The 25991-nt window shown below is 37.2% G+C and overlaps 1 protein-coding gene across 1 annotated transcript in view; it reads right to left on the bottom strand.

Annotated features, from left to right (window-relative positions):
• Positions 1–4035: 4035 nt before the first annotated feature.
• SLC49A4 (solute carrier family 49 member 4) overlaps positions 4036–25991 on the bottom strand; it is a 74621-nt gene continuing 52665 nt past the window's right edge. Inside the window, exons 8-9 of the mRNA XM_081028734.1 lie at positions 14996–15178; positions 4036–6270 (exon numbers count right to left, since the gene is read on the bottom strand). Coding sequence (XP_080884860.1) covers positions 6155–6270; positions 14996–15178 — 299 coding nt within the window. The 3' untranslated portion in view covers positions 4036–6154. The remainder of the gene's footprint in view (positions 6271–14995; positions 15179–25991) is intronic.

Raw genomic sequence — 25991 nt, 5'->3', positions numbered from 1 at the left:
TATTTAAATAAGAGGGGGCCTGAGTTTCTGAACTGGAAGAGACCTCAGGGAACACCTTTGTTCACTCCCTCCTTTCAGAGATGTGGATAAACGAGAAACAAAGTGATTTGCTCAAGGTCAAACAGCTGGTCAAATAGGCTGGGCCCTGGGGCTACTAGGCCAGGGCGCTTTTTCTGTGCCCTCCCTCGTCTAGTTCTTGAAGAAACTGCTTGGCCAGCTCTCCTCTCTGATGCTGGCAAGTCAGAAAATCTGGGTTTCACACAACTTGCTTCAAGCATAGTCGAAAATCAGTAAGAAGACACAACCAGAAAGGGAAAAGTGGAGGGGAAGGAGGACAAGGGAGAAGCAAGCTTACTAGTAGCTTGAAAGATAGGATAGCTAAGGAAGTTGACCAGGAAAATAGTAAGGATTACTAGAATCTTCACTAGCTATTATTTTTAAAAAATGGAATCATGCAAGCTTATTCTCTTGACTTTCTGCTTTCTGCAGTATTGCGTGTCTCTGCTGAGATGGTGACCCAAGGAAGCCCTATCAAGAAAATCTATTTAGATTTGGGGGGTGGATCATTCATTTTCTTCTTTGACATACAAAGACCTTCGTTGGTGACATAAAAACAGAAGCTGTATTTCCAAAATGCAAAACAGAATATTGCATATTGGAATTCACCTTTAAACCTTAGAATATGAGAGACCCTGATGGTACATAACCGTGTCTATGAAATGCCTCTATGAACCACTGCTCCACTCGATACAGGCTCATTGGGGAAAGAAATAAAAATCTCAGAAACTCTTGCTTCTGCCCCCAAAGTTAATGCCAACATAGTTTAAGAAACAGTTCCCTAGATGACTTGATTTTAAATCCTCTCTAAGTTTTCATACATGTGTATGTAAATGCATAAACATTTTTCTGCAAGGATTCACAGGAATTACCTCTGGAAAGGAGAATGGATTAGCCAGCATGTGTTTGTATGAAGGTAGACTACACTTTATACTTCGATACTGGGTATTTTATAATGGGTGCTCATTCATATATTTATTTTCACAAATGTAAAAGAAAGAAAATTTACTTAAAGTATTAATAATTAATCTCTGGCTAACACATTATTTATAGAAAGAAAGCTGGTCTAGGAGTCGGGTGGCCTAGCCGCGTCATTTAACCTAAAAGGTTTTCTGTTTACATATTTGTAAAATGAGGTGGTTGGATTAGATCATCTCTTCAATTCTATGATCTTTCTGGGTAAATGGGAAAAAAGCCAATCTGAATTAAAGGAAGTCTAAATTAAATTGCAGTTTCTTAAAGAAATACCATTCTCTAACATTAAGGAAAATTCAAAGTGTCTCCAAGTCAATCTGGCCATTTTCATCAAGACTTGCAGAAGTCTCCCTTTTAAACTAGAAAAGCCAGGAAGGAACCCTGAGAGCGCTGTGTGGTGAGGCTGATCTCTTGGCAATCCTTTTGGAGCCCCATGCCTCGCAATGTACCAAGTACAGCATATTTAAAGCTAAAATGGTTTAACATATATTTTTTTATCATTTTACCAAAGTTACTGAAATGAATTTTGTACTTTGTTTCATTCTTTAGCTGTTTTTTAAAAAATTAATTTTCCCTTGTTGCACGAACAGAGGAACCGGGGTGGGATAAGTTTTTGCTCTCTTTTTCAGTATGGGCTGAAAGCTATTGTTTGAGGCTACCAGGTTCCAAGGCACAACAGAAAGACAACATAAGGGAATTCAATCAGTCCGTATTCTAAAATGCAACACATAACTATAGAAACCTGTTAGAGATCTTTGTAATTCCCATTTCAGGAAAATATTCTACCTTCTAAGTCTTGAAGGTGAGAAGAACAATCGAATCTTTCTGGAGTACCTGGTTTTACTCATGTCCTGACCATCCTGTTAAGTGTCCTGGTCAGGAGAGGGAGGCCTAGGCGGACGGCCTTCCTTCTAGTCAGGAAGGAGACTGGGTTTTCAGCCGAGGAGCTTAGGGAGCGGCTGAGTGGGTAAAGAAGTCTGTTCCAAGAAGTCAGTTCAAGGAAGTGGAGATCTAAGAGAGTCTCAGTGATGGAGCTGAGGCCAGATTCCTGCAAGGTTTCAGAAAGCTGAGGTACCAGGCAATGAGGACAAGTGAGAGTTTCAGAAAAATATTAAGTCGAACAAGAGGCTGATGCTGTTTCAGCTCTGACCAAGAATACACTTAAATTGTTTATAAAAAGAAGCAAGGTTCAGAGGAGACATTGCCTGTACTGTCTGCCTGCAGCCTCTAGCACTCCCATCCCCTAACCAGAGAGGTCACTTTCAAGGGCCTTGGGTATTAGTTCATTTCTAACTTTGAGGTTCCAACTGAGCTGGGAGAACACCTGAAAGGAAATGAGTGCTCAGGATTGACAAGATGGTGTCTGCTTACTAAGCAGACAACTCACTTCTATTGAGCACAAAGGACCCACTGGATGCTGTTAAAGAGATCTCCCTGTCTGTCATGTTTTATTCTTCTAGGCTGGCCCAACACTTTTCCCCTGAAACATTGCTTATATTTCCTAAGAGATTAGCAAACTGTTTGATAGTATGGAAATAAATTTTATCTGTCCCTTTCTATACAATTCCAAATTAGAGTGAGATTCTATTTTTCCTAATTTATAAAATAGGTCTGATCAAATTTTCTCATAGTTTTCTAGCTATTTTGTTTTTAATATGGCACTTTCTTCATATCACAGCTTTTTGCATTTGCTTGATAATATGGTACAATCATAGTGGTTCCTATATGTCAGGGACAAATGTGGAATTAATGTGATTTTTTAACATTAATTTAAAGCAAATTTACGCTATGCATTTGTATTCGATCTTGAGTTTAAAATGAAGCTTTGTACTTATACAAACAGCAAGATGAATGCATAGATTTTAGTGAAAAAAATAGTAAAAACTAATTAAAAGATAAATAGATGGGAATTTAATCTCTTCAATTTAAAATCTCTTAGCTTGAATCCTTCATTAGAAGGGCTTCATAAAAAACAAGTTGTAAACATTCTCAATAATTAAACATGAATATATGATCTATGATAAAATTTGGCCCTTAGGCCATATATGCTTAAGTGTATAAAATTATACTTGTACTTAATTCCTCCCCCCTTTTTTATTAGCTCCATCCTCCAGTGAAATGCATCTGTGTGTATAATTATCTTGTTCCTTCCATCTACCATGGATCATATTAAAAATGCTTCTTCCCATAGACTGTGAAGTATTCACGGATAAGCTACAGGGAATTTAGGCTGTAACAGGTCCTTAGCACTTAATAATGCTGTTGAGTCGGTTTATGAGGATTGAATTATTCATAGAATATTTTTATATCATGTCACTTCAAACTAAGACTTAGAGATATTAGAGCACCAACAGGATAGTGATGAAGAAAATAGAATGGTTTTCCTTAAAAACCAAACAATCACCTCAGTTTAATCCCCGTAATTTCACATGAAATAATGGCAGTTTACTCTTAAGCTCCATTGTTTTTGAACATGGAAGAGTCTTCACCAACATCCCAAAATGTCGAAATTCTGTGAGGTAGGAAAAAATACTGCTTTGAGAGTCAGAAGTTGTGGGTTTTAGTTAGAGCTCGACTTTTGTCACTAACTAGGCTTGCGACCTTCAGCAAGGTCCTTTACCTCTCTGGGACTGTTTGTATTAAATTCTAAAATGAGGGCTTAGATTAGTGGAGGGTTAAGATTTCTTTCAGTTATAAAATTTGATTAGAATTCTATATATATGTTTGTTTAGAAAGTGCTGATAACAGGCGGTTTATTTTGTTGCATGCTAGAAGTAAAAAAGAATAAAATAATTTGATTGTATGATTTGAATCAGGTAAATTAATGGTGTGTAATCCTCCCCCACCCCAAATACTTTTGGTTCTTTTCCTATCAGGTTTGGTATATGAGATTTTGATTACTTAAAACAGCTGTAATTTGTAATTAGGACAATTATCTGCTGGAGGGATAAGTGGATATAAACAAGAGAGGGACTCATGGTATATATGCTAAACACAATGGTTAGTATCTGGCACATGCAATAATTTTTAATCACTACCCATTGGGATGTTTTTGAATTAATTAGTCATTTAGGTAACATTTTTAAAGTGTTATTCTTTACTTTGTGTTAAAACTAGAATTAACCACAGTTATAATGTTCTATATCAATACTATTATTATAGCAGAATTTTATACAGCAATATCCTCAAACACAACAGTTTTGACTAAAACCAAATACTTCATAATTCTTCCCTCCGCTATCTTTTTTCTAAATAGAAGGGCTGGTGGTTATTTTAGCATCTGGGTTATGCACTACTGATATCCTTTCAATCATCTTCAAGAATTGTTTTCCTTTTGTTTCATTTTTATTTAAGAAGAATGAGAAAGTTAGTTGGATCTAAGCCTAGCTTTCGTAAGTTTTCTTTGTTTTTCTATTTTTTTCCCCAGCAACTTCCTTAGTTTCTTTGGTTCTTGTTGCTAAATCAGCAGAGTGGTTATAAAAGGGAAATGATTTTAAGGTGACTGAAGACAGATGTTAAATTTGAGAGTTTTCTTACTTTTCAAATTGTACCATTTAGGATCTTAGAAGGTTCAGCAGTAATAGAATCTTCCTCTAGGACTGAGGTGAGTTAAGGAATAGCCTTGAACTTATTAAGGGGGAAAAGTGGGATATTTGGGACTTATGTATGAGTGTGTGTGATGGTTTATGCACACACGCAGAGAAGCGTAGAATTAAGTGCTGACCAATTTTCCTTAACCGTACTTCATCACCTTCGCTAATAGAAGGAGCTGGTTTATATACTGTCCAGAAAAAGACAAAATATATATTTAGCTGACAATGAAGACACAATTTCAAGTGAGGAAAAAGGAGAGGGGGTTGCAGGAAGCTGAGAATAATGGAAGCAAAGTATAATTCTTGACTTTTTTGGGAAAATGTTTGGTGTTTCTGTGTGAGGGGCATTATGTATATGTGGATAATGGTAATATTACAATCCCACCAGAACATATTGTATGTTGTAGTGAAATACATGTCTGAGAGCTGTCCAATGAGTTACTCTTTTTTTTTTTTAACCAAGATATCATCCACAGAAAGAAAACTTATACTGGCAAAATGCTGCCCTCTCAAATATATTGACTCCATACAGAATTGAATATTTTATAACCTGAACTGAAATACAAGAATGTAATTAGAAATCATTCAATAGATCTGAAAGTTTCAGTGTTATAAATTGTTACTTTCAAACAAGGGTCATTTAATAAAATGTAACCCCAGGAAATAATAACTGGTGCTGGACTTACATCCCATGTATGTATATGGGCTGAAGACACAGAATATTCTATGTGATTTTTCACTTCATTTTTAACAAAGTGCTACATCAGAACAGAATTACATTTTTTCATACAATATTTAATGTGACTACATTAAACATTTAGTCACCTTTAATGTAATTATTTAAGAGCCAAGTAGATGAAATTGTATTTCACAGAAAAAGGATACTTTAAGATTGAGTCACAAAGTATGTGCTCTGAAGTCACTGGAAAGCACTTGATCACCGTAATAAAGATGGCCAAAAGTTTCTGACTTAATTAAAAATAAGGAGTCATATAAGAAATGGCTTTATTAGAAAAAAATGTAGTGTACACGTGGCTAATTTCTATCATAGAGATACCTCTTGGCTATTTTATAATTAAAATCGGATACAGGGTTGAAGCTTCTTTAGAAGTTAGTGGCATTTCTTCCTATTCTGATATGTGACTTAGGGAAGGAGTTATCCTTATGTGATAGAAACCCTTTATTTCTTTTCATAATTACAATTAATCAATCAGTAGTTTAGCACTGGCACAAAACACAGAGGGTATTACGTAGGTAGTGCTTTGCGTAATAGACATCACACTTCCAACCCCAGAATCAGGCACAGGTACGCCATTGAAGTTTAAATTCCCTAGGACCACTCAAATCCCGCATTATTATCGTTATTACCTAATAGTAATTAAGTTAATGTGATCACCTGTAACCTAACACAACCTCTGAATGCAGTCTCTCTCTTCGCCTTCTTCCTGTTCCATGGGTAATTCCGAGCAGATGTGCAGTATGCAGTACTGATTTCCAGTCTCTTTTTAAACTCCTTCAAGCCTGTGCTATTAAACCGAGACAACCACATCGAGATAGAGTCTGTCATAGGATTCCCTGAAGCACAGAATGAGGAGGAGACTGAGCAAACACGACCCGGGAAGGCACCAGTTGAACCATGACAACTCTGTAAGACAGAAACACGCAGTTGTAAGCATCCATGCGTCACTAGCAGAACACCACCTGTGTGCTGGGAGCACTTTGCTTTGCATTCAAAAGCGCTTCTAACAAATGTGCCCCCGAAGGCCTGAAAACCGGCTGTCAATAAACAGTGACAATCTGGAGTCTAAGTGATGCATGTAATATATTATGGGCTTTCATGTGGAATATTTTTAATCAATATTGTTAATAACTTTTTATCAATTTAATCCACCTTGACTTTGGTGACAAAAAAAATCTAATACTTCAAAGGAAAAAAATCAATCACCGTTAAATGCTATAATAGTTTGTTAATTAGTTTTTTAGTGCCCTCTATCACCATCATTCTTGTCCTTGTTTAGAAATATCTGAAGGATTAGAAAGACAAATAAGAAAATCACCTGAGTTTTGAGATAACATATTTATATATATTTTTAGATAGAAACATCTATTTCTCAGCAAAAACCTCAAGTAGTAATCATTGTACAAAAAAATGAGAAAATACATAAAAAATAAAGGAAAACATAAAATAATCCTAATTCTACCTGTGCATATGTTGGTGTATTTCTTTCTAGCCTTTCCCCCCTTCTTCTGCAATAGTTATGTCTGATGCCAATCACCAGAAAACCTATAAGAATCATCTAAACAGGCAATTCTGTTGTGATGATTTACGGGAACTGAGAACATGCTACTTCAGAAATGCTTGCTCATGAATTCAAGACTCTCCCACAGGCTGGTCCTGGGCCTCTGGCTACAAATACACCTGCTGACTGCAGCTGTGGCTGCTTCCAGCTGCTTCCTCCAGCTCGTGGCCCTGTAGCTGTGCATGACTTCAGCTTCATTCTACCCCGACCCCCTTTGCCAGTCAATCCTAAGGCTTTGGGTGCAGAAGTGAGCAGCTTCTTTGCATAAAGAGGTTGATGGTGCTGGTGAAGGAGTAACTTCTCTAGCTTAATATCCATTTAGCAGTTTCAATTAAAAAAATAAACAAATGAGAAAAACAAGTTCTCTGGTACATTTTTTTCTTTGGGGCACTCCCATAGGTATCTTCTTTTTGTATTTCTAAATGCTAACATTGCTGTCGTGCAGGGTCTCAGCTCCCACTCCCCGCCCAAGAACGCAGGACACGGTAAGGCCAAAAAGGAACACCCATGGAGCCATAAGTAGGGGAGTCAAACCAATATATTCTCGCTGGCGTCTGGGCTGGAGACACAGGGAGCAGGATCTACATAATCTGCCTAACAGCAGTCCACGCTTGCCAGCCACCATCTTCTTGCTAGCCCCCATTTCTATTCCTGCTAGCGTAGCCACAGCCGTTATATTAGTGGCCAATGGCCTACGGGTTACAGCTGACAGCCAACTAGCCACAGCTGCTGGCCATCTGATCACAGTTGATGGCCATTTACTACCCGAGCCAGCACCTTTCTATGTGAGGCCGAGAGCCTGGAAACTGCTTTTTGGGGTTTTGTCCCCACAATTGCCCTAATCTTCAAAACTCATCCTCAAGATTTCCACACTGCTGCTTTAGTTTAATCCATAATTCATATGGCTAAAAGAACAATTTATGCTCAGGAATGGAAATCAGAAAACCAATCAGCAAAAAAAAAAAAAAAAAAAAAAAAAAGGTGCTGAAATACCTTTTTCGCTGTAATATGCTCACAAAAGCTGCCTCCCTACCTCTCAATTTCTACATTTTAAGAGTCAGACATGCTGTTTGTATAGCATATTAACAAAGACATATATTTCAATGGTATTTTCATGTAAAATTGTTTTCTGAGCTTTACTTTACTTGGGCTGAATATAACCTAAACCCGCAGGAAGGCTGTGACCTCTAGGATCTTACCTTTATTCTCATAGTCCCTGAAATACACCCCAGGTGTTTTCTGCTTTTATATTAACCATAGACTCTCTGGATGTCTGATGATAATTTTAACAGGCAAAATGAAGCAGTGAAAAAAAAAAGGAAGACAAAAAGCAGCAAAACAGTGACAACAGCATACCATTTGCAGTGAGCATTTTGACTTTAAGGTCAAATTTTAAGCAGAAGCTTAAAGAAAGTAGGTACTTGACAAAGTGTTGTACAATGATGTTTTCTAGATCCTAGAGACTATATTTCATGGGGAGCTAGAATAACACACGTATAGCAACAATCAACTTGTCCTTGTTCTTCTTAAACCCAGTCAAATTTTTGTCAAAGCAAAACTGTATCAACTATTGCCAAAGCAGACCTTTGATTTCATCAGAGTTCTAAAATGGTTCCTTCTATCTCGGTACAGAGGAAATCTTTAAAAATGCCTCATAATCGTTCTCTGGTGTCATGGTTTGTTGGTTCATTTTTAGTATTATGCCTCTCTGAAAAGTCAAATCCACCTTTCGCCTCTACATTTTCCCCAGTGCAAACCATTCACAAAACCCAGAGCTTAGGTGCTCTAATAGGAAACGGCTTGTGTAACAGTTTCACCTGACTTAGCAGTAGCAGAGTCAACCCTGTGCATTCTGAGCCCGGTGTCATATGATGGAATCAAACCAAGAGAGTCCTGATCCACTGAAATTTTCTTATTACCCTTTAAATATTTTAAAGTGAGAGCACAGTTTTCAAACATTCCTTCTCTTTGTTCTTAACTAGAGAAAATATAAATCCATACACCAAGGCTCTGCGATTGGCCTCTATATTCCTGCTGGTTCTCTATCGTGTATTGTCTACACTGTAGCCTGAGTACTTTCTTGGCCAATTTATATTTTACTCCGTGAAGTGGGCTCTGCACCAAGTGCTGATGCTCTGTTGGGAACGAACTAATTAGGATTTTGTTTCTCTTCTCACCTTTTTCTTACAGGAGCACTATTACACTTTTCACCTCATCTTTCTCTTTAATGATGCCACGCTTTTGGTTCCTACCACCTTCAAGTACTTGTCTGGCCCCAGATATCACCCCTCCAGAACCAACTACTTTCTTTGGTAATTTAATGAGAATTATGATGATTTAACAAAATGATTTCCATTCTCACTCAGGAGGAGCCAGCTGACACCATGATTTCACAGTGCAATTCCCGGCTCCCTTCACTTCACATGAATTACCCAACAGATCTGACCATCACACTGCATTATTTCACTCTGTAGATATAAAACTACTTCTCAGTAACCCATACCTGTTGTACCTGTTCTGGCACTAGTCAATTAGTCGATGAGCTCCCCACCTCAGCCAGGCAGGCCCCTGAATCTTTTCAGCCACAATGTAGCCTCAAATTCATGGGCAATTACTTCAAAATAAAAGGACTGAGGTTAAAACAAACAAAAAACCTTTAACGATTTTAGCCAAAACCTGCTGCAAGGCTCCTAGAACAACCCTCACCCCCCCAGATAATACAAACTTCAGAATAAGTGACCAACTTATTAAAATAGAACATTAGAATGCATTTCAGAGCATATAAAAAATATAACAGCATCCCCAAATTGGTTTTGTATGTAAAGTTATTAGAGCAAAACGTCACTGTAGTGTCTGACATAACTCACTGAGATTCTCAAAGCAAACATTATAGAAAGCAACTCAGTTTCACAACTATGTTTATACCAGGGAGCAAGTAACAATTTCTTTTGAAAGTAAAGATGAAAAACCCAAGTCAGAAAAACTCTTAAGAAACTTCTGACACTGTCCCAGGTACCTAAAGCAGAATCAAAACAGGACTTGGGACCTACGGCTCCAAACAAGCCAGTGGAATTGGTACCGAAGCCTGTGTGACATTCACTATCACTGGTGGCGATGGCTGTAATCTGCAAGCAAATCACCAGTGGAGCCGTCCTTGCTAGGCAAGCTAATCTATGTGGTTATGTTGGGGTTAGTCTGTACAGCCCTGAAAAACTGTCTCTGATACAATCTACTATGAAGTAGCTCGCTGTAACCACTAGATAGCACATTGTGGGGAAATAAAAACTCTAGACAGGAAGTTTAGTATTTTTTTGAGAACTGACCTAAAAAACCCCCCACAGATCTTTATGATGATTAAAAATCAGGCCTTCCAATCATGTAACTAATAGTTGAATGTTGACATGTAACTTTAACTTCTGGGTGAGGTTTTCAAGTTTTAAAATGACAAAATTATAGCATTCGAACATTGGTTCTAATGGAAGGGAATTTATCATGAAAAATGTTCAGGGTACTAAGCTGTGGAACTAAAAGTTATTTTTAGGAAATAATTTTACAGAATTTTCAGATCTGCAATTCATGTGTGTCATCAGACCTCAGTTATAAGGCATGGGGACTTCTGCTATAGGACTTTGGGACAACACCAGTTAATCATATGTGAAAGAAACTCAACACAGTTTTCAGAGCTCTAGTAACCTTAGCCTTGGAGAGAGAGGATATAGTTGTGTATATTCATTAGACACTGTCATGCAGGAACTCAGCTCCTGCTCCCTGCACAAGAACGCAGGATCTGGTGAGGCCAAAAAGGAACACCCATGGAGCCATGGATAGGGGAGTCATACCACTATATTCTCGATGGTGGCTGGTTAGACACAAGAAGCAAAGATCTGCCAACACCCCAACAAGGGGTCTTCCTGCACCCCAGTCTCACTGGCGGCTGAGCGAGACACAGGAAGTAGGATCAACAGGATCCGCAATCCACAATCCGCTTGCTAACCGCATTTGCTAGCTGCAATCCACGCCTGCTAGCGTAGCCACGGCAGTTATATTAGTGGTTAATGGCTAACTGGTTACAGCTGATGGCCATTTACTACCTGAGCCAGCACCTTTCCACGTGAGGTCGAGAGCCTGGAAACTGTTCTCTTGGCTCTGTCCCTACAGACACACTCACAAATAAACATATAAAAACATTTCTTTAAAACAGAAGCCTGATGTTAGGAATTTAAATTCCTAACATCAACGAGTTAATTATCTAGAAGGAAACAAAATAAGCAATTGGTGAGTGCCAGTTATGCCCTGGTCGAGGCTCTTTCACATATATCTTCTCATTAACTCTCTGAAATGTCAAAATGTGCTGAGATTTTTTCCCCCCTGAAAATCACCTCGTTGGATTAAAATTAATTACTATGTAAAGTTTCATTTTTCACAATAATCATGGAGTTTAGGCAGAAACCTTTAACATCTACCTAGATATGTGTAAGAACATGTAATCAGAAACCAACCAAAAAAACCTCCCTGCATAAATTCTTGATTATATCAGTGAGACAGGAAGGAGGAGAAATGGTGCTAAGTGTTTTTTTCTGCTGCCCATGCCAAAGAAACAAAAATATTTGCTTGTGTCTGGTGTCGTGCGGGGCAGCCTGCGGGGCCTCAAGTCCCACTCCCCGCACAGGAACGCAGGATATGGCTAGGCCAAAAAGGAACACCTACGGAGCCACAGGTAGGGGAATCACACGACTATAGTCTCACTGGAGGCTGGATCCACACAACCTGCAACCCGCCGTCCACTTCTCTGCCTGCCAACCAACCGACTGACCAACCAGCGCAGCCACAGCAGTTATATCAGTGGCTAATTGGCTAACTGGTTACAGCTGATGGCCAACTAGCCACAACTGACAGCCACCTACTGCCTTCACAAAACCCAGAGCTTAGGTGCTCTAATAGGAAACGGCTTGTGTAACAGTTTCACCTGACTTAGCAGTAGCAGAGTCAACCCTGTGCATTCTGAGCCCGGTGTCATATGATGGAATCAAACCAAGAGAGTCCTGATCCACTGAAATTTGCTCTCGGGGACTCTGTCCCCACATCTGGTCACCGTGAATCTGCAGAATGAGGAGTGAGCCCTGACTGATGCCAGACACCAGGCTCTGTGGAACACACTGAAGGTGGCAGCTGGACCTAGGGCAGTAACAGAGACCCTCTCCTGGCCAAGCGAATGGCCAGGAGAGCACTGGGCTCGCCCACAGTCAGACAGGGCAGAGGTACTTCAGGTATTCACTGTCTTCGAAGTGAACTGATGAATAAATACACGTGGTGTTCTAGGGACCACATGCAGGACGTTTACTGATAACGTTATCTGGCATCTACTGTTGGTGTTTGTAAATACTGGGAGGACAAAACTTCATTTCCAGCAGACAGGAAAAATCACGCTCTACCAGGCTGCAAAAATCACTTAGCGCACCTGTGCCCATGAGCTGGAAAATTGTTTCTATCACTGGAAGGGGCAACATAGCCATCTTTGATACCTGACCAGGCAAAGAGAGGCATCGAGCCTCTGAACTGCAACTGTGACGTAACTGAAGCGGATTAAGGCTGATATGTAATTGTCAGGTGATTCTGTTTAGAAACCTTACTGGGAGCAAAGACCTTAGTCCGACACTTGGTGATGGCATTTCCCCGAATGGAAACACGCTTCCAGGAGGACATTAAGCAGTGGTATGACTTCATCAGTATCACCGTCCTTCATATGATAAACCAAAGTCACATCAAGTTTAGCACAGTTAAGACCTACTCTACCTGTATTAGTGATTGACAGAAATAATCTAGTTTGTTGTTAATTATACAATAAATAATATCATTTGGGTGCGTTTTGCTGCTAGGTGACAGTGCTATGTCAAAACTTGTCCAAAACCCAGGGCAGATTGTGTTTTATCAGTTTGGAAAGTTTCAAAAATTTATTTTCCAGCCAAGGAGGTTACTGTGGTTATTGTTTCCATTATAAGCCTGTCAGAAAGTTTCCTATAAACAATTAGGCTTCTTGGAGCATCACATTTTAGAGCATTTCTTACATCTGAATCTTATAAATTAGATTCTTCCATGTACAAATTATGCAAATTTAAGGTATTTGATGAGTACTTAAGAGACCAGTAACAAGGAGGAAAAAAGGTAGTAATTAGATTTTTTTAAGATGAAGGAATAAAGTGGGATGTAAATCTACTAGAAATTAATAAAAACTTTATATTCAAGAATCACAAGTATAGAGGTGACCGGATGGCTCAGTAGGTCAGAGCGCGAGCTATTAACAACAAGGTTGCTGGTTCAATTCCCGCATGGGAAAGTGGCTGTAACCCTGCAACTAAAGACTGAAAACGGCGACTGGACTTGGAGCTGAGCCGCGCCCTCCACAACTAGATTGGAGGACCACGACTTGGAGCTGATGGGCCCTAGAGAAACACATTGTTCCTCTATATTCCCCAATAAAATTTTTTAAAAAAATCACAAGTATAAATGCTTATTGTAACATGCAAAAAAAAAAATCCTAGATAATTGTGCATAAATTTTCTGAAATGGTAAGACAGAATCTGGATCACAGAAGAGAGAATATCAGAGAAAATCAAACTGTGCAAAATGGACCTCAACACCAGTGGGGCCTTCCTTCAACATGCCCAGCAATCTCTCCCTGCAGTGTCTGTCAGGCAGGGACTCATGTGGGGGGGTCTCAGCTCCCGCTCCCCACATAAGAACAGAGGATATGCTGAGGCCAAAAAGGAATCCCCACGGAGCCATAAATAGGGGAGTCATACCACTATATTCTCGCTGGCGGCTGGGCTGGAGACACAGGAAGCAGGAGCCACATGATCTGCAACCTGCCATCTACTTCTCTGCCAACCAACCAACCTGACCTGTTAGCTGCAATCTGCCCTGCTAAATGCAATCCGCTCTTGCTAGCTCAGCCACCATCTTCTTGCTAGCCCCCATTTTCTGCTAACGCAGCTACGGCAGTTATATTAGTGGCCAATGGCTCACTGGTTACAGCTGACGGCCAACTAGCCACAGCTGATGGCCATCCAATCACAGTTGATGGCCATTTACTACCCGAGTGAGCACTTTTCCACATGAGGGCGAGAGCCTGGAAACTGCACTCTTGGCTCTGTCCCCACAGCATCCCCTCCCATTCCCCTCAAAAGTTATTTCAAAATTTCATTCTCTCCTTAAGCCCTTTCTCCACTTTCTTCCCACCAATTCTTAACAGATAAACTGGCTTCTAAGCAGAAAGTTGGTGCCATCAAGAAGGAATTCCTTCAACAATCTGCCCAGCAAAGGTATCTGCCTCCGTGCCCACTGACGCTGCCTTCTCCCCTTTCTCCTTTCGTCCAAGGTGCACTCCACTTGGGTTCAGGACCCATCGCTTCCTCTTTCATAAGAATCGCCCTCTTTTTGAAAGGAGCACTCCTGGGTTCTGACTTCAACCTTCTTTTTAGTCTATACCTGCACTGACCACATGTAGCTATTTAAAATTAATTAAAATGAAATAAAATAAAAAATCCAGTTCCTCAGCTGCACTAGGAACTAGTGGCTTGTAGCCACTGTGTGGGACAGTGCAGTGCAGATAAAGAGCATTTCCATTATCGTAAGTTCCACTGGGCAGTGCTGTTCTGTGTATTCTATACACTCCTGGGGCAACCTCTCCTTCATTCCTAAGGCTTTAAACTATACTCCCTTGACATTAATTTATGTTAAGATTGTAGATTCCAAGTATTTTTTTAAAAGCAATATACCAGTGGTTCTCAATGACAATCTGCATATTAGAACCACCTGGGGGGCTTTAAAAGTATAAGTGCTGGACCCCTATCCACGTTAATTAAATCAGAAATTCCAGGGGGTGAGGGTGCGTTAGATCAGGCTAAGATGCATTTCAAAAAAAACAACTGAAAGTATTTTCATGTCATGTGAAAGCTCAAATAAAGTAATCTGCCTTAGTGGGGATTCTCCATATGAATTCCCTATACAGCATTGCCACAGACTTCTCTTATAACACATTTACACAGTAACCAAAAAAGTCAAATTTCTTACCTGTATGATAAAATGTGAGAAAAAATAAAAGTACTCCCATGAATATATTACTTAAAAAAGTGACAACTCCACAAGTAATTCCTTCTGGAACTGGGTAGACAGTTTCCACAAAAAGCTCAAAAAATATAGGTATACTGCTATTCAAGAACACTCCCAGCAGAATACAGGAGGCATACAGTGTCACTAAAATAAAAACACAAACATTTTAGTTTCCCAGTAGCAGCAGTGAGTAGTATCAGATAGATCTTCTGGGTCTTCTCTTCTATAAATTACCGACATGCAATTTCACCTCTTTTCAATAGCAGTTGATAAAATTTGATAAAGCATCATATATCCATCAGCTCTTTGCTCAGGTTTTCGTGGAGTACTTAGGAAAAGGTTTTGTTCCTGGATGATTGCCAGCTTATTTGCTTTATCTTTTTGGTGGATTATTCCAAAGCATAGAAACAATTTTACCATAATAATAGAATTAAAAGGATTATCCCCCTTAGTCACACTCCTACAAAACAGAGGGATCAATAAAATATAGCAACTTAATCCAAAATCTAGACAAATTCTATAATTTTAAAGAGAATTTAAAATCTAAGAATATATGTAAGAAACATTGTTACTGCAAATTATGTATTTAAAGAAACTGATTAATAGTAGCCCTCAAATACAAAATAAAAATTATTCAGCATATAATTCCTGGAGAAACACTTAAAATAGAATTATTCATAGAACATATCAAATTATCAGAATCAACATTTTTTCTTTATTTTCTATATTGCATTAGTGTTCACCACCCAGAGTCAGTTCTCCTTCCATCACCATATATTTGACCCCTTTGCCCCTTTACTTCTACCAGTCTTCAAGTTTTGAATGAGTTTTGTGTCAACAGTTCTTTAAAAATTTCTAACGTTTTTAGAACACAGAAAGAAATTCACCCAGAAATATATAATTAATAGTGATTAGGATCTTAGATTAGCCCATAAAAAGCCTATTAATCCTATTCTGTAGTGAAATTTTTGAATAAGGACATTCTTCTTAGAAGAATGTTTAGAGAAATGTACCCTACTCCAAATAATTATACTATTGCTATTGTCTGTATACAAACCTTCATTAATTTTAATTTGAAGGTGAAAACAGAACCAATGAGGAAAAAAATCATCTCGTATTTAGAAATCTAAAACACATCCCCTATAGGCTAAAAGTACATCATGCCCAGTGATGATCATGAGTAGAATTTATTCTAAGCTTAAGGTTACCAGGAAGATATTTTAAATAAAAATATTTATTAAGGAAAAGAAATTTCTGTACAAGAACTGCAGAAAATTGAGGGAGTTACCCTAAATCTGTTATGTATTACTCATAGAACATATCAAATTACCAGAATTTATAACTGATTACAATAATTAACAGTCCATGACACTGTGGAAGGGGTAAAAACAATAATATCCACTGTTTTCTAATAGAACTTCTCTAATTAACCCTAACTCCTGCTTCCTCTTCCCATTATACTGGCCTTCCAGGATTATAAACTATTTAGTACATTCTGATAACAAAAACAGCTAGTGATTACTTTGACTTTCTCTGAATAGAAGACACATAAGGAAATAGAGAACAAAAGGATGACAGTGAAAAAGAACATACTGCTGGCTAAAGCAGTGACTGAATCATCCACAGAATTAAATGGGAAGCATCTGATAGTTATAATACACACCATTTAAAACATGAAGTAATTTTCAAGAGACTCTTAAAAACAGAACAAAACCTAACACCTCATGCTCACTGTATATTTGCTCGACATAGATCACGTAAATCAATCAACATGTTTTACTTAACATATGGCACATTAATGGTCCATTAGGAAATCTAGGGAGGGACTATCACCGGTAGCTTTTATAGAATATTCTATCTATAAAACACTTTATAATAATTTATTGGTCAGTTAGTGGAAATCAGAGTAGAAATGGCTACTGACCTAAACACAGATGAGCCCAGGAGTTTAAAGTAAGACAACACTGAAATAAAATGACAGGAAAAAGCACTCTCTTAAGAACCAGAAGGTGCTACTTCTAAGTAATTATTCACAAACCAGTGATGGAATTACTATTTTTTAGAAACTATGAAAATAATCCTTTTGACACTTATATTTCTGAAGGAAATATACTCACATATAATTTGTAATCAAGCAAATTAATATGTTATACCTGAAAAAGAATCATAATCTGTATGTAACAATCAATGCAAGTTGTAAAACAAAAAAAATGATAATGTAATGATGAGGGCATACAGAAAGGGGACTATTGATATGGAGCTTGAAAAGAGAGATTTGATTGTATTGATTTTTATCAAGCGTCACACACACACACACACAGACACACACAGACACACACACACACACACACACACACACACACACAGGATGTCTCAGAGTAGTAGAGCTTGGTGAAGCAGGGACCTTGTCTGAAAACCCCCTCACGGCCATGAAGCAACTCTCGTGGCTTCATTTCATGCTCATTACAAATCTTCTGATTTTCATTTCCTAAGTATCTAAATTCTGGAAATGGAAGAGGAAATCTTTGTCACTGGAAAAGATCAATTTTCTATTGCGATTAAACATTGGTGATGGAACTGTAAATAGTTCATATTCTGGTGGGTAATCTGTAAATGCATATTAGAGTAAACAATATACTTATTGTTTGATCCAGAAATTACAGTTCTAGGAATGTATTCTATAGCTTTGCAGGTACAAGTATATAAAGAACACACACTGAAATAGTTTGAAGTATGAAAAGATTTTTAAAAAGCTAAATATCTACCAATAGGGGGTTGGTTGTTTAAAAATGTATCAAACATCCAAACAAAGGTATATTATTCAGCCATTAAAAATGAAGTAACTATGTATGTACTGATATTAATAACATCTAAGATATATAAGTAAAAAAGATACAGAAAAGTGTTATTTTTTTTAAAAGGATACACATACACACAGGTTTGTAAATGTATATAGAACTCTCTGGGCAAATATCCAAGAAACTGACATTCAGGGTTGCCTCTAGAGAGGGAAATTGGGGGCTACAGGAGGTGGACATTTTTCATTGTATACCCTTCATCTACTATTTGAATTTGACATTTTTTTACTATTTGTATATCTTACCTATTTAACAAAATAAAAAAGAGAAGTTTCATTGATAATGAATTGGCTAACTGATTTCACTCCACTCCATGCAAGTTTGTTGGCTCACTGAGTCAGAAATGGTTATCACCAGGTGAGCTGACCCACAGCCCCAATGTGGACACCTGCGAGCCACGTAAGCAGGCCTCAGTGCAGGGTCCTCAACACAAACATTCCCACTTCATCTATTAGAACTCCTGTTACACATCGGATAAGTGGGCTGTAATGAAGGACATAACCGCAGAGCCCGGTAATCAAAAAGAGAGTATTTTCATTCAATTCTCTTCCTCTTGATGTTTACTTTTTGTATTACTATAAAAATGATGCCCAAGAGGTTGTTTTACCCTGGAGAGATATGCTGAAATCACTTCTTATTGCAGAAACTAAAGAATCAAAATAATTTACACAGGAAAGGGTTAAATTAAGATTTTCATAATCAGAATGGGGGAAAGGTAGCTGTGTCAGGACTGATTTAATATATTCCTCCCCAGTGTTCTGGGACATGCATAAAGTAGAAGCCGATTATTAAGAGTCTGAATTTGACTTCCATTTGAGTTTTCCGTTTAGAGTCTGATACAGTATCTCTATACACGTTTGGCAGATCCAGTGGGTGAATGTCACCTATTAAAAGTCAGGCAGACAAGATAATTTCCTGCTAGTCAGAGAGGGCTCAAACTACATGATCATTAAATATTTCCATGACTTTCTATAGTACTGATACTAAAATTGTAACAAATTGCCTCTCAATTAGAAGTCAGGGTATTAATAATTTAGCAGAACAAACACAATGCTGATGTAGTTCTTTCAAAAGAGCTAATAAAATTCACAGGCCCATAATTTACATTGCAAAAACGACAAAGTCCTGTGTAGCACAAAATAGCTACAATGGATGTATTTCAAGAATATGAATTGGATGACAACCCTGAAAGTACTGCTCCCCCAACCCTAACCGCCAATGACAAACCGAATTTCTAAACTTTAAGGAAAGAAAACTATGTATGAATACATTCTTATTAACCAAAACACTCAAACCTTAGATGATCAGTGGTTATAAAACAAATCACAAAATTTCAGATAAGAATAAGAACTATTTCCACTCAACATTGATTGAAATTCTCAAGATAACATCAATAACAATAACAATTTAAAATCTTGGATTTATATAGTTTTTAAAACATTTTTTGAAAATGCTTTCAAATATATGATCATATTTGATCATCCTATCAACTCTTTGAGGCAGGTAAAGTATTTTACAGATGAACTAACCAAAGTTCTGAAAGTCAAATTGACTTATGTAGAAACACTGTGGGTTAGCAGTGCTAATAATATAATTAAGGCCTAGAGAAGCTAACATGTTTTCCAGCAAGCCACTCTTGTCAAATTGGAAAAAAATAAAATAAAAACAAGGCTTGGTATTTCTTTCATTCAATGGTATTGACACAATAGGCATGCTTCCCAAATCTGTATTCTGTACAAAGCTGGGAGTGATTGCACGTAAGATAGATGACAGAATAAAAAATAGAGCACGAAAAGGTTACAAAGAAAGAGATAAACTTTAATCATGATAAGTGTAAAATAGGTCCAAAAAATTATTGCTTAGATATATAAAATGGAAAACTTTAGCTTAAGCCTTTCCTCAAAACATTTATCAGAAGCCTATTATATGTAAACTGCCATGCTACAACAGTAAATAGGACATACTCCATCCTCAAAGCACGCCTCATCTAAAGGAATATGACAGATGCCTATTGGTTCAGCAGCCATTTATGTGCACAGTGTTAAGAACATAATTAATTATACTTCATTGTCTTAGAAAAAACTATGTCTAATCACGAAAAACAAGACCCTCACAATATTAGGTGCTGAGTGCAGCACGGGAAGTGTGGGGAATCCACGTCCGATGACAAAAGGTTGTAAGAACTGAGGGATGTTTAGATTAAAAGCTAAGGCCAGAGATGACAAATATCTTCAAATGTTTTGAGGACCCATCAATGGAAGTGGAAGGCAGCTGACTTGCTCTGTGGAAGTTATGTTGTTCAAAATTAGTTATCTCAAAAGGAAGAAGAATTTCCCAGGACCCAGAGCTGACTAACAACGGAACAGGTAATGTGTCTACTCTTTTGGGAGCTATTCAGATTGCCGTCAGATGCATAAATATCTGGACTGTAATGGAAGAGATACATTTATTGAATAATAATACCAGGTGACGACCAAGGTTCATTTAACTACATCAATAACAAATTTAAATACATGTAGGAGAGGTTAACTAGGATATTAAAAACAAAAATCTTATAGGTGCTTCTAGCTAGATAAGAATAGAGAATGTGTTTAGTCTTAAGAAGTATTATAAATAAGAAATAATGATTATTAAAATAACAATACATTTTTATTATGAATTATCTTAAAGATCAAAATCAGAAATTTCCCTAAAGAGTACGTTTATAATATTAATATACTTTATTGGATAAATTTTTATTCCTATGCATACTGACTGAATTTTTATTTTATGATAAAGTTAACTGGGAATTCTTAAATTAGGCCTTTATTACAAATATTTCTACAATCCAAACTTGATACTACAAGTGAAAATACTTTTTGGAAATAAAGACAGATGTATAAAGAGAAGGAGTCAACATCCACAATACTAACTACATAGTTTTTTCATAGTTTTTCAGCATGTTTAATATACAGAATATATACATATGTATACACACACACGGATATGCATTTCTGTATCACTGAGCTGTGTCTCACAGAAGAGTCTCAGTCTCACATTTTCTTCCTGTAATCGACTGCTGTGGCCTTCCTAACCTACCACTAATTTAAAAATCCTGTGCATGAAACAGTGATTCCAAAAGAGGATGGGGCATATCGTGTTGCAATACTCATTAATGATCATTTTCTTTCTTTGTGTTATTAATCTGTGGTATCCCTTGTTTAGCCACTTTATTGGCATAGTTTAGTCCTATAAAGGTTGACAGTTATGTTTACATTGTCTAAGGGCTGGAAGGCAAAGTAACTATCTCACAGAAATGAAGCACATAATCCTTTGTAATAGTGGGCCCAGAGTAGAGACTGATTGAGAAACCAGATTTCATAGATAGAGATTTATCAGTAACTTTTAAGTCCCCAAAGAATTACTTATGGTTCTGAAGAGGTAATGAGCTATTAAGTCACGGAACACTGACTAATCACCTGGTCAAACCTCTACCTTCCAGAAACACTGACTTTTCTTGAAGACTTATTTCTTCTTGAAAATCACATTGATATGTGGGATGATCTTCCTCAATAGGCCCTGTGAGCATTTCATGACTCTTACATTTAAGGTTTTTCACAAATCCATTCTCTTAATCTACGTTCTACTTTTTCATTCTTGATCAGACAGTCGTGAACACGAGTTACAGTTACTTTAGTTAATAAAATTTAAAATAATTAAATCACTCCCGCCTTCTTTCCTTAAAGCTTAAAAACCCTAATTTCCTTAATAATGTGCACTTCTTTAATCACATTCATCATTCTTTTCCGAATTTCCTCATTTAATCCCCAATTTTGGGGCAAGTGTATGTTTTTATTTCTTTGCATGCTATCAAAATGGGACACAATTATCTTAATAAATATAAAACACATGAAAATATATTAAGAGGATTACTCTCTAGCCTATACATGTCACATGCCTTTCAATACAACCAAATGTTTTCTTTCTTCAAGTATCACTTGATGTCAGCTTGTAGTCAGCTATCCCTCTCAAGGGGCTTGTGTCTAGCTAATCATCTACCCTTACTTACCATCCACTACTGGTTTCTGACATCACCATCATGGCATCCTAGAAACGTGAATTAAATGAAGAACCTCTCCCACGGCAACTTCTGTTAAAAACTCAAATTATATTGTTTCAGCAAACTCAACACCAAAGTGCTAACATTTTTTAAAATGCCATTTTCAAAGCATTCATCTGTTCTGTGAAAAATGACTGAGTTGTGGCTAATAGGACTAGACATCTAGTTCTAAGATAAAGTGAGTAATGTACAAAGTATAAATTTCAAGATTTTGAAACTCTCATTATCTAGTCATGAGTTTATTTATTTGCCCTACTGTAGAAACTTCAATTAATGAAGCTGTAATAGAATTTTAAATATTGAGTTTCCCTAAGGGAATCAAGCACACTGCTGACAGCCTCTAAGCAGATGTATGTTTGCAAGTACATGTATCAAAACAGTATGCCTACGTAGAACAGATGATCCAGTTTTCTTCTACAGAGATGGCAACAATAATATCAAGATCAGTGGACAAGAGAAAGATATTGATAGAAGGTTTTAGTGGTAGTAGCACTTATAACATATGGGTTGAACAAAATTAACTAGCTTTTAATTTATTATGTCATCAGTTACAATTAATGCATGTCTTCACTTTTCATGTAGATTCTTCTGGTATGTAAAAACCAGTAACAGAAATACCAAGTTTTGTAGAAATGGGGAGAAAAACTATATACTGTTTTCCTAATTAAAAAAAGAATGACTCTGGTTAAAAATGAAACATGAATTTGCCATTACTGATTTTACATATCAGCCTAAAGGTCTAGATTTGTCTATAATTAGATTTTGTAGTAAGTTCCCTTTCATGAAATCTCTTTTACTTAAAAGGAATTACGTCATATTTTTACAAAGACAGTAAGAGTATCTGTGACAGATTTATTCAAATTTTCCATTGTTCCATTAAAATGTGCCCTTTAGTCATCCTACCGCTAATGCTGCATAACAAAGAATGGCCATGATTGCTCTTACTGGAAATAAGTCATATCTACTGATATTCAGAATTCATTCACTCATTCATTCATTCCTCAGGGCTTGTGCTAGGTATTGCGGTAGGAGTTGAGGACAGAATTTATAAGGCACAAGTCCATGCTCCAGATTTTCAGGCTGGTAGGGGAGATGAAACATACAGAGGGTGCTAAAACATGTATACACATTTTAAGAAAGGAAAAAACTGTATTAAAAGTGTAATACTCAATATATACCGATAACAAAAGATGAATACAAGTCGTGTGTATACATGTTTTTGGCACCCCCGGTATAATTAAGTATTAGTGGTATCAGGAAAGAGAACAAAATATATAATAATTAAGAGAAGGAATGTGAATAAATCTAGTCCTTAACCCAGTGTATTTATAAAATATAAACATATAAAATAATAAAAATGCATCTTTCGGGAGTATCTAACACTGACTTGCATTTGAAAACAGTAGAATTCATAAATTAAGTAGTTGTTAAAATGACCACATCAACCTCAACCTTTCAGTACTGTCCTTGATTTAATTTGGAATTCTGCTTTCCTTTCTGTTCAACATAATCATTTTCAAGAACCAGTTGGAGAAATAGTCTTGACCAGGGTCAATTAAATCAATTTTCTTTTAAGATTTAAAAAGATGTATTGTTTTCAAATATATGCTTTTTTTTCTGATTACAAAAGTAAACATGTTCATTATACAACTCTCAGACAAAAAAAGAGGCAAAAAATTAAATTCATTCCTAGTGCCTCCATCCAGAGAGAAAAGCTGTTAGTTTTATGCCAAATAAAAAATACATAAAATTTAATACATGTTATTATCTTATGATGAATATTCTACACTCAATTCAAGGGAAAGAAATCTGTACTCATGACTATGTTCTTGTGAGATCTAACAGATGAATACTTGACATACAGCATCACAAAAAAATCTGCGTGTAATGCCACGAATAAGAAGAGTTGTAAACTAAAACTGTGCTACCAGAATGTCGTACAACTGCTAAATTATGAAATTAGACTAGAATAAAATTTTTAAAACTTCTGGCCCAGAATACTTTCCAAAATTGCTCAAAACCCTAAATTCCTAAAGTAGGAATGTTAGTGTATAAAAAGTACAGAGTATCCAAAAATTATTACTCTGGACAACGGGGCTTCACAAGAAAAGCAATAACCATTACAGAGGAGTCCCAGCACAACGGTATATAGCAGAGGTCTCCAAACCTTCCTTCTCAACACCCTCAGTGTCTCAGTGATTTTTTTCGTGGTGCACCAAGGCCAAAAGAGATAGCTAACAATTCTATTAATTACATAGCTAGGTCCAAACAATTTAATAAATATATATATGTCCTAACAGTTTAGTAGCTATTAAAAAAATAATACCCATATGTTGAAAGAAATACATTTTTATTTCATTTTTAAATAACCACAACTATCTACTAATGGGATGTGCATCTGATGGGCACTGCACAACTTCTCTTTCAAATCTTGGAACCAGACTGACACCACCACCCTCATTTCCTGTTCCACACTGATTTTTGTGGGGTATTTGCTTTTTATCACAGCAACTACAGAAAACCTAACTGGGCAAAGACAGGACATCATCAAAAAGAGTGCAGCAGGATATAATGCTGAAAGTGGGAAGTTCCTTGAACCAGAGAGTCACACAGTATGTGGCAGATGTGGAATATCCATTTCCTTTGGAAATTGAAAACAACCTGTTCTGCCTTGTGAGTTGGCTGTGGCACTCCCGGGCGGCTGGCTTGGTGCAGTGTGGTAATCATGGGTATAAGACAACCTTATCCCCTTGCCCTATTATTACTGTAAAAGTGACAGGAACTCCCAAATAAATGGGTGTCTTAGAAAGATTTGACAACTCTGATATGTAAACTGAGTAAGTCCAAATTGGGATAAGCAGTATGTCTTAATTATCCGTAGACAAAAGGAACCTTTCTCTCATAGAAGTTCTATGGACCGTACATGCCAGATTTGTTTACTCCTACTCATACAAGTGCTTGTTGTAACAAACAATCCTACAATCCTACAATCTACCTTTACAACAAACAATCCTACAATTAAACATATTCCAAAAGGTGGCTGAATATTACTTGCAAATGAATAAAAAATACAGTAGTTCCCCCCCTTATCTGCAGTTTTGCTTTCTGAGGTTTTAGTTACCTGAGATCAATAGCAGTCCAAAAATATTAAATGGAAAATTCCAGACATAAACAATTCATACATTTTACGTTGCACACCATTCTGAGTAGTGTGATGAAATCTCATGCCATCACACACCTTCCGGTTCTGTCCTGCTCGGGACGTAAATCACCCCTTTGTGCAATGTACCCACACTGTACATGCTCCCTGCCCGTTAGTTACTTCATAGCCAGCTCAGTTATTAGATTAATTGTAGTGGTTAGTTATTGTTGTGGTATCAAAGTGCTTGTGTGCAAGTAACCCTTATTTTACTTAATAATGACCCCAAAACATAAGAATAATGATGCTAGCAATTTGGATATGCCAAAGAGAAGCCATAAAGTACTCACTTTAAGTGAAAAGGGGTGTACGTATAGGAAAAAAACACAGTATATCTAAGGTTTGGTACTATCCACATTTTCAGGCATCCATTGGAGGTCTTAGAAAATACACCTTCGCACAAGATGGGGGCCTACTGTATGCATCTTAAACAATCTTTTGTTAAAGTAAAGAAAGAAGCAATAACAGAGCCCTCTTGGTTTATAAAATAATTTGTCACAGTAATTTTACAAAGATCCTGTGGTAGGCAGAATAATGTCCTTCCACTTCCACCCTACCCCACAAAATATTCATGTTTTAGTCCCTGGAACCGGTGAGTATGGTAAAAAGGATTAAGGCTACTCATGGAATTAAGGCTACTAATCAGCTGACATTAAAAGTGGGAGATTATCCTGTGTTATCTGGATGGGCTCAATGTAATCACACAGATCCTTAAAAGTGGAAGGTGGGGCAGAAGATGAGAGTTCAGAGGAAGATGCGGCCTTGGAAGAAAGGTGCACATGACGCAATGTGAGAAGGACT

This window comes from Rhinolophus hipposideros (assembly GCF_964194185.1).
Source record: "Rhinolophus hipposideros genome assembly, chromosome: 2".
NCBI lineage: Eukaryota > Metazoa > Chordata > Mammalia > Chiroptera > Rhinolophidae > Rhinolophus > Rhinolophus hipposideros.
Note: the sequence above shows the minus strand (reverse complement) of the source record. Positions and strands in the feature narration are given on the sequence as shown.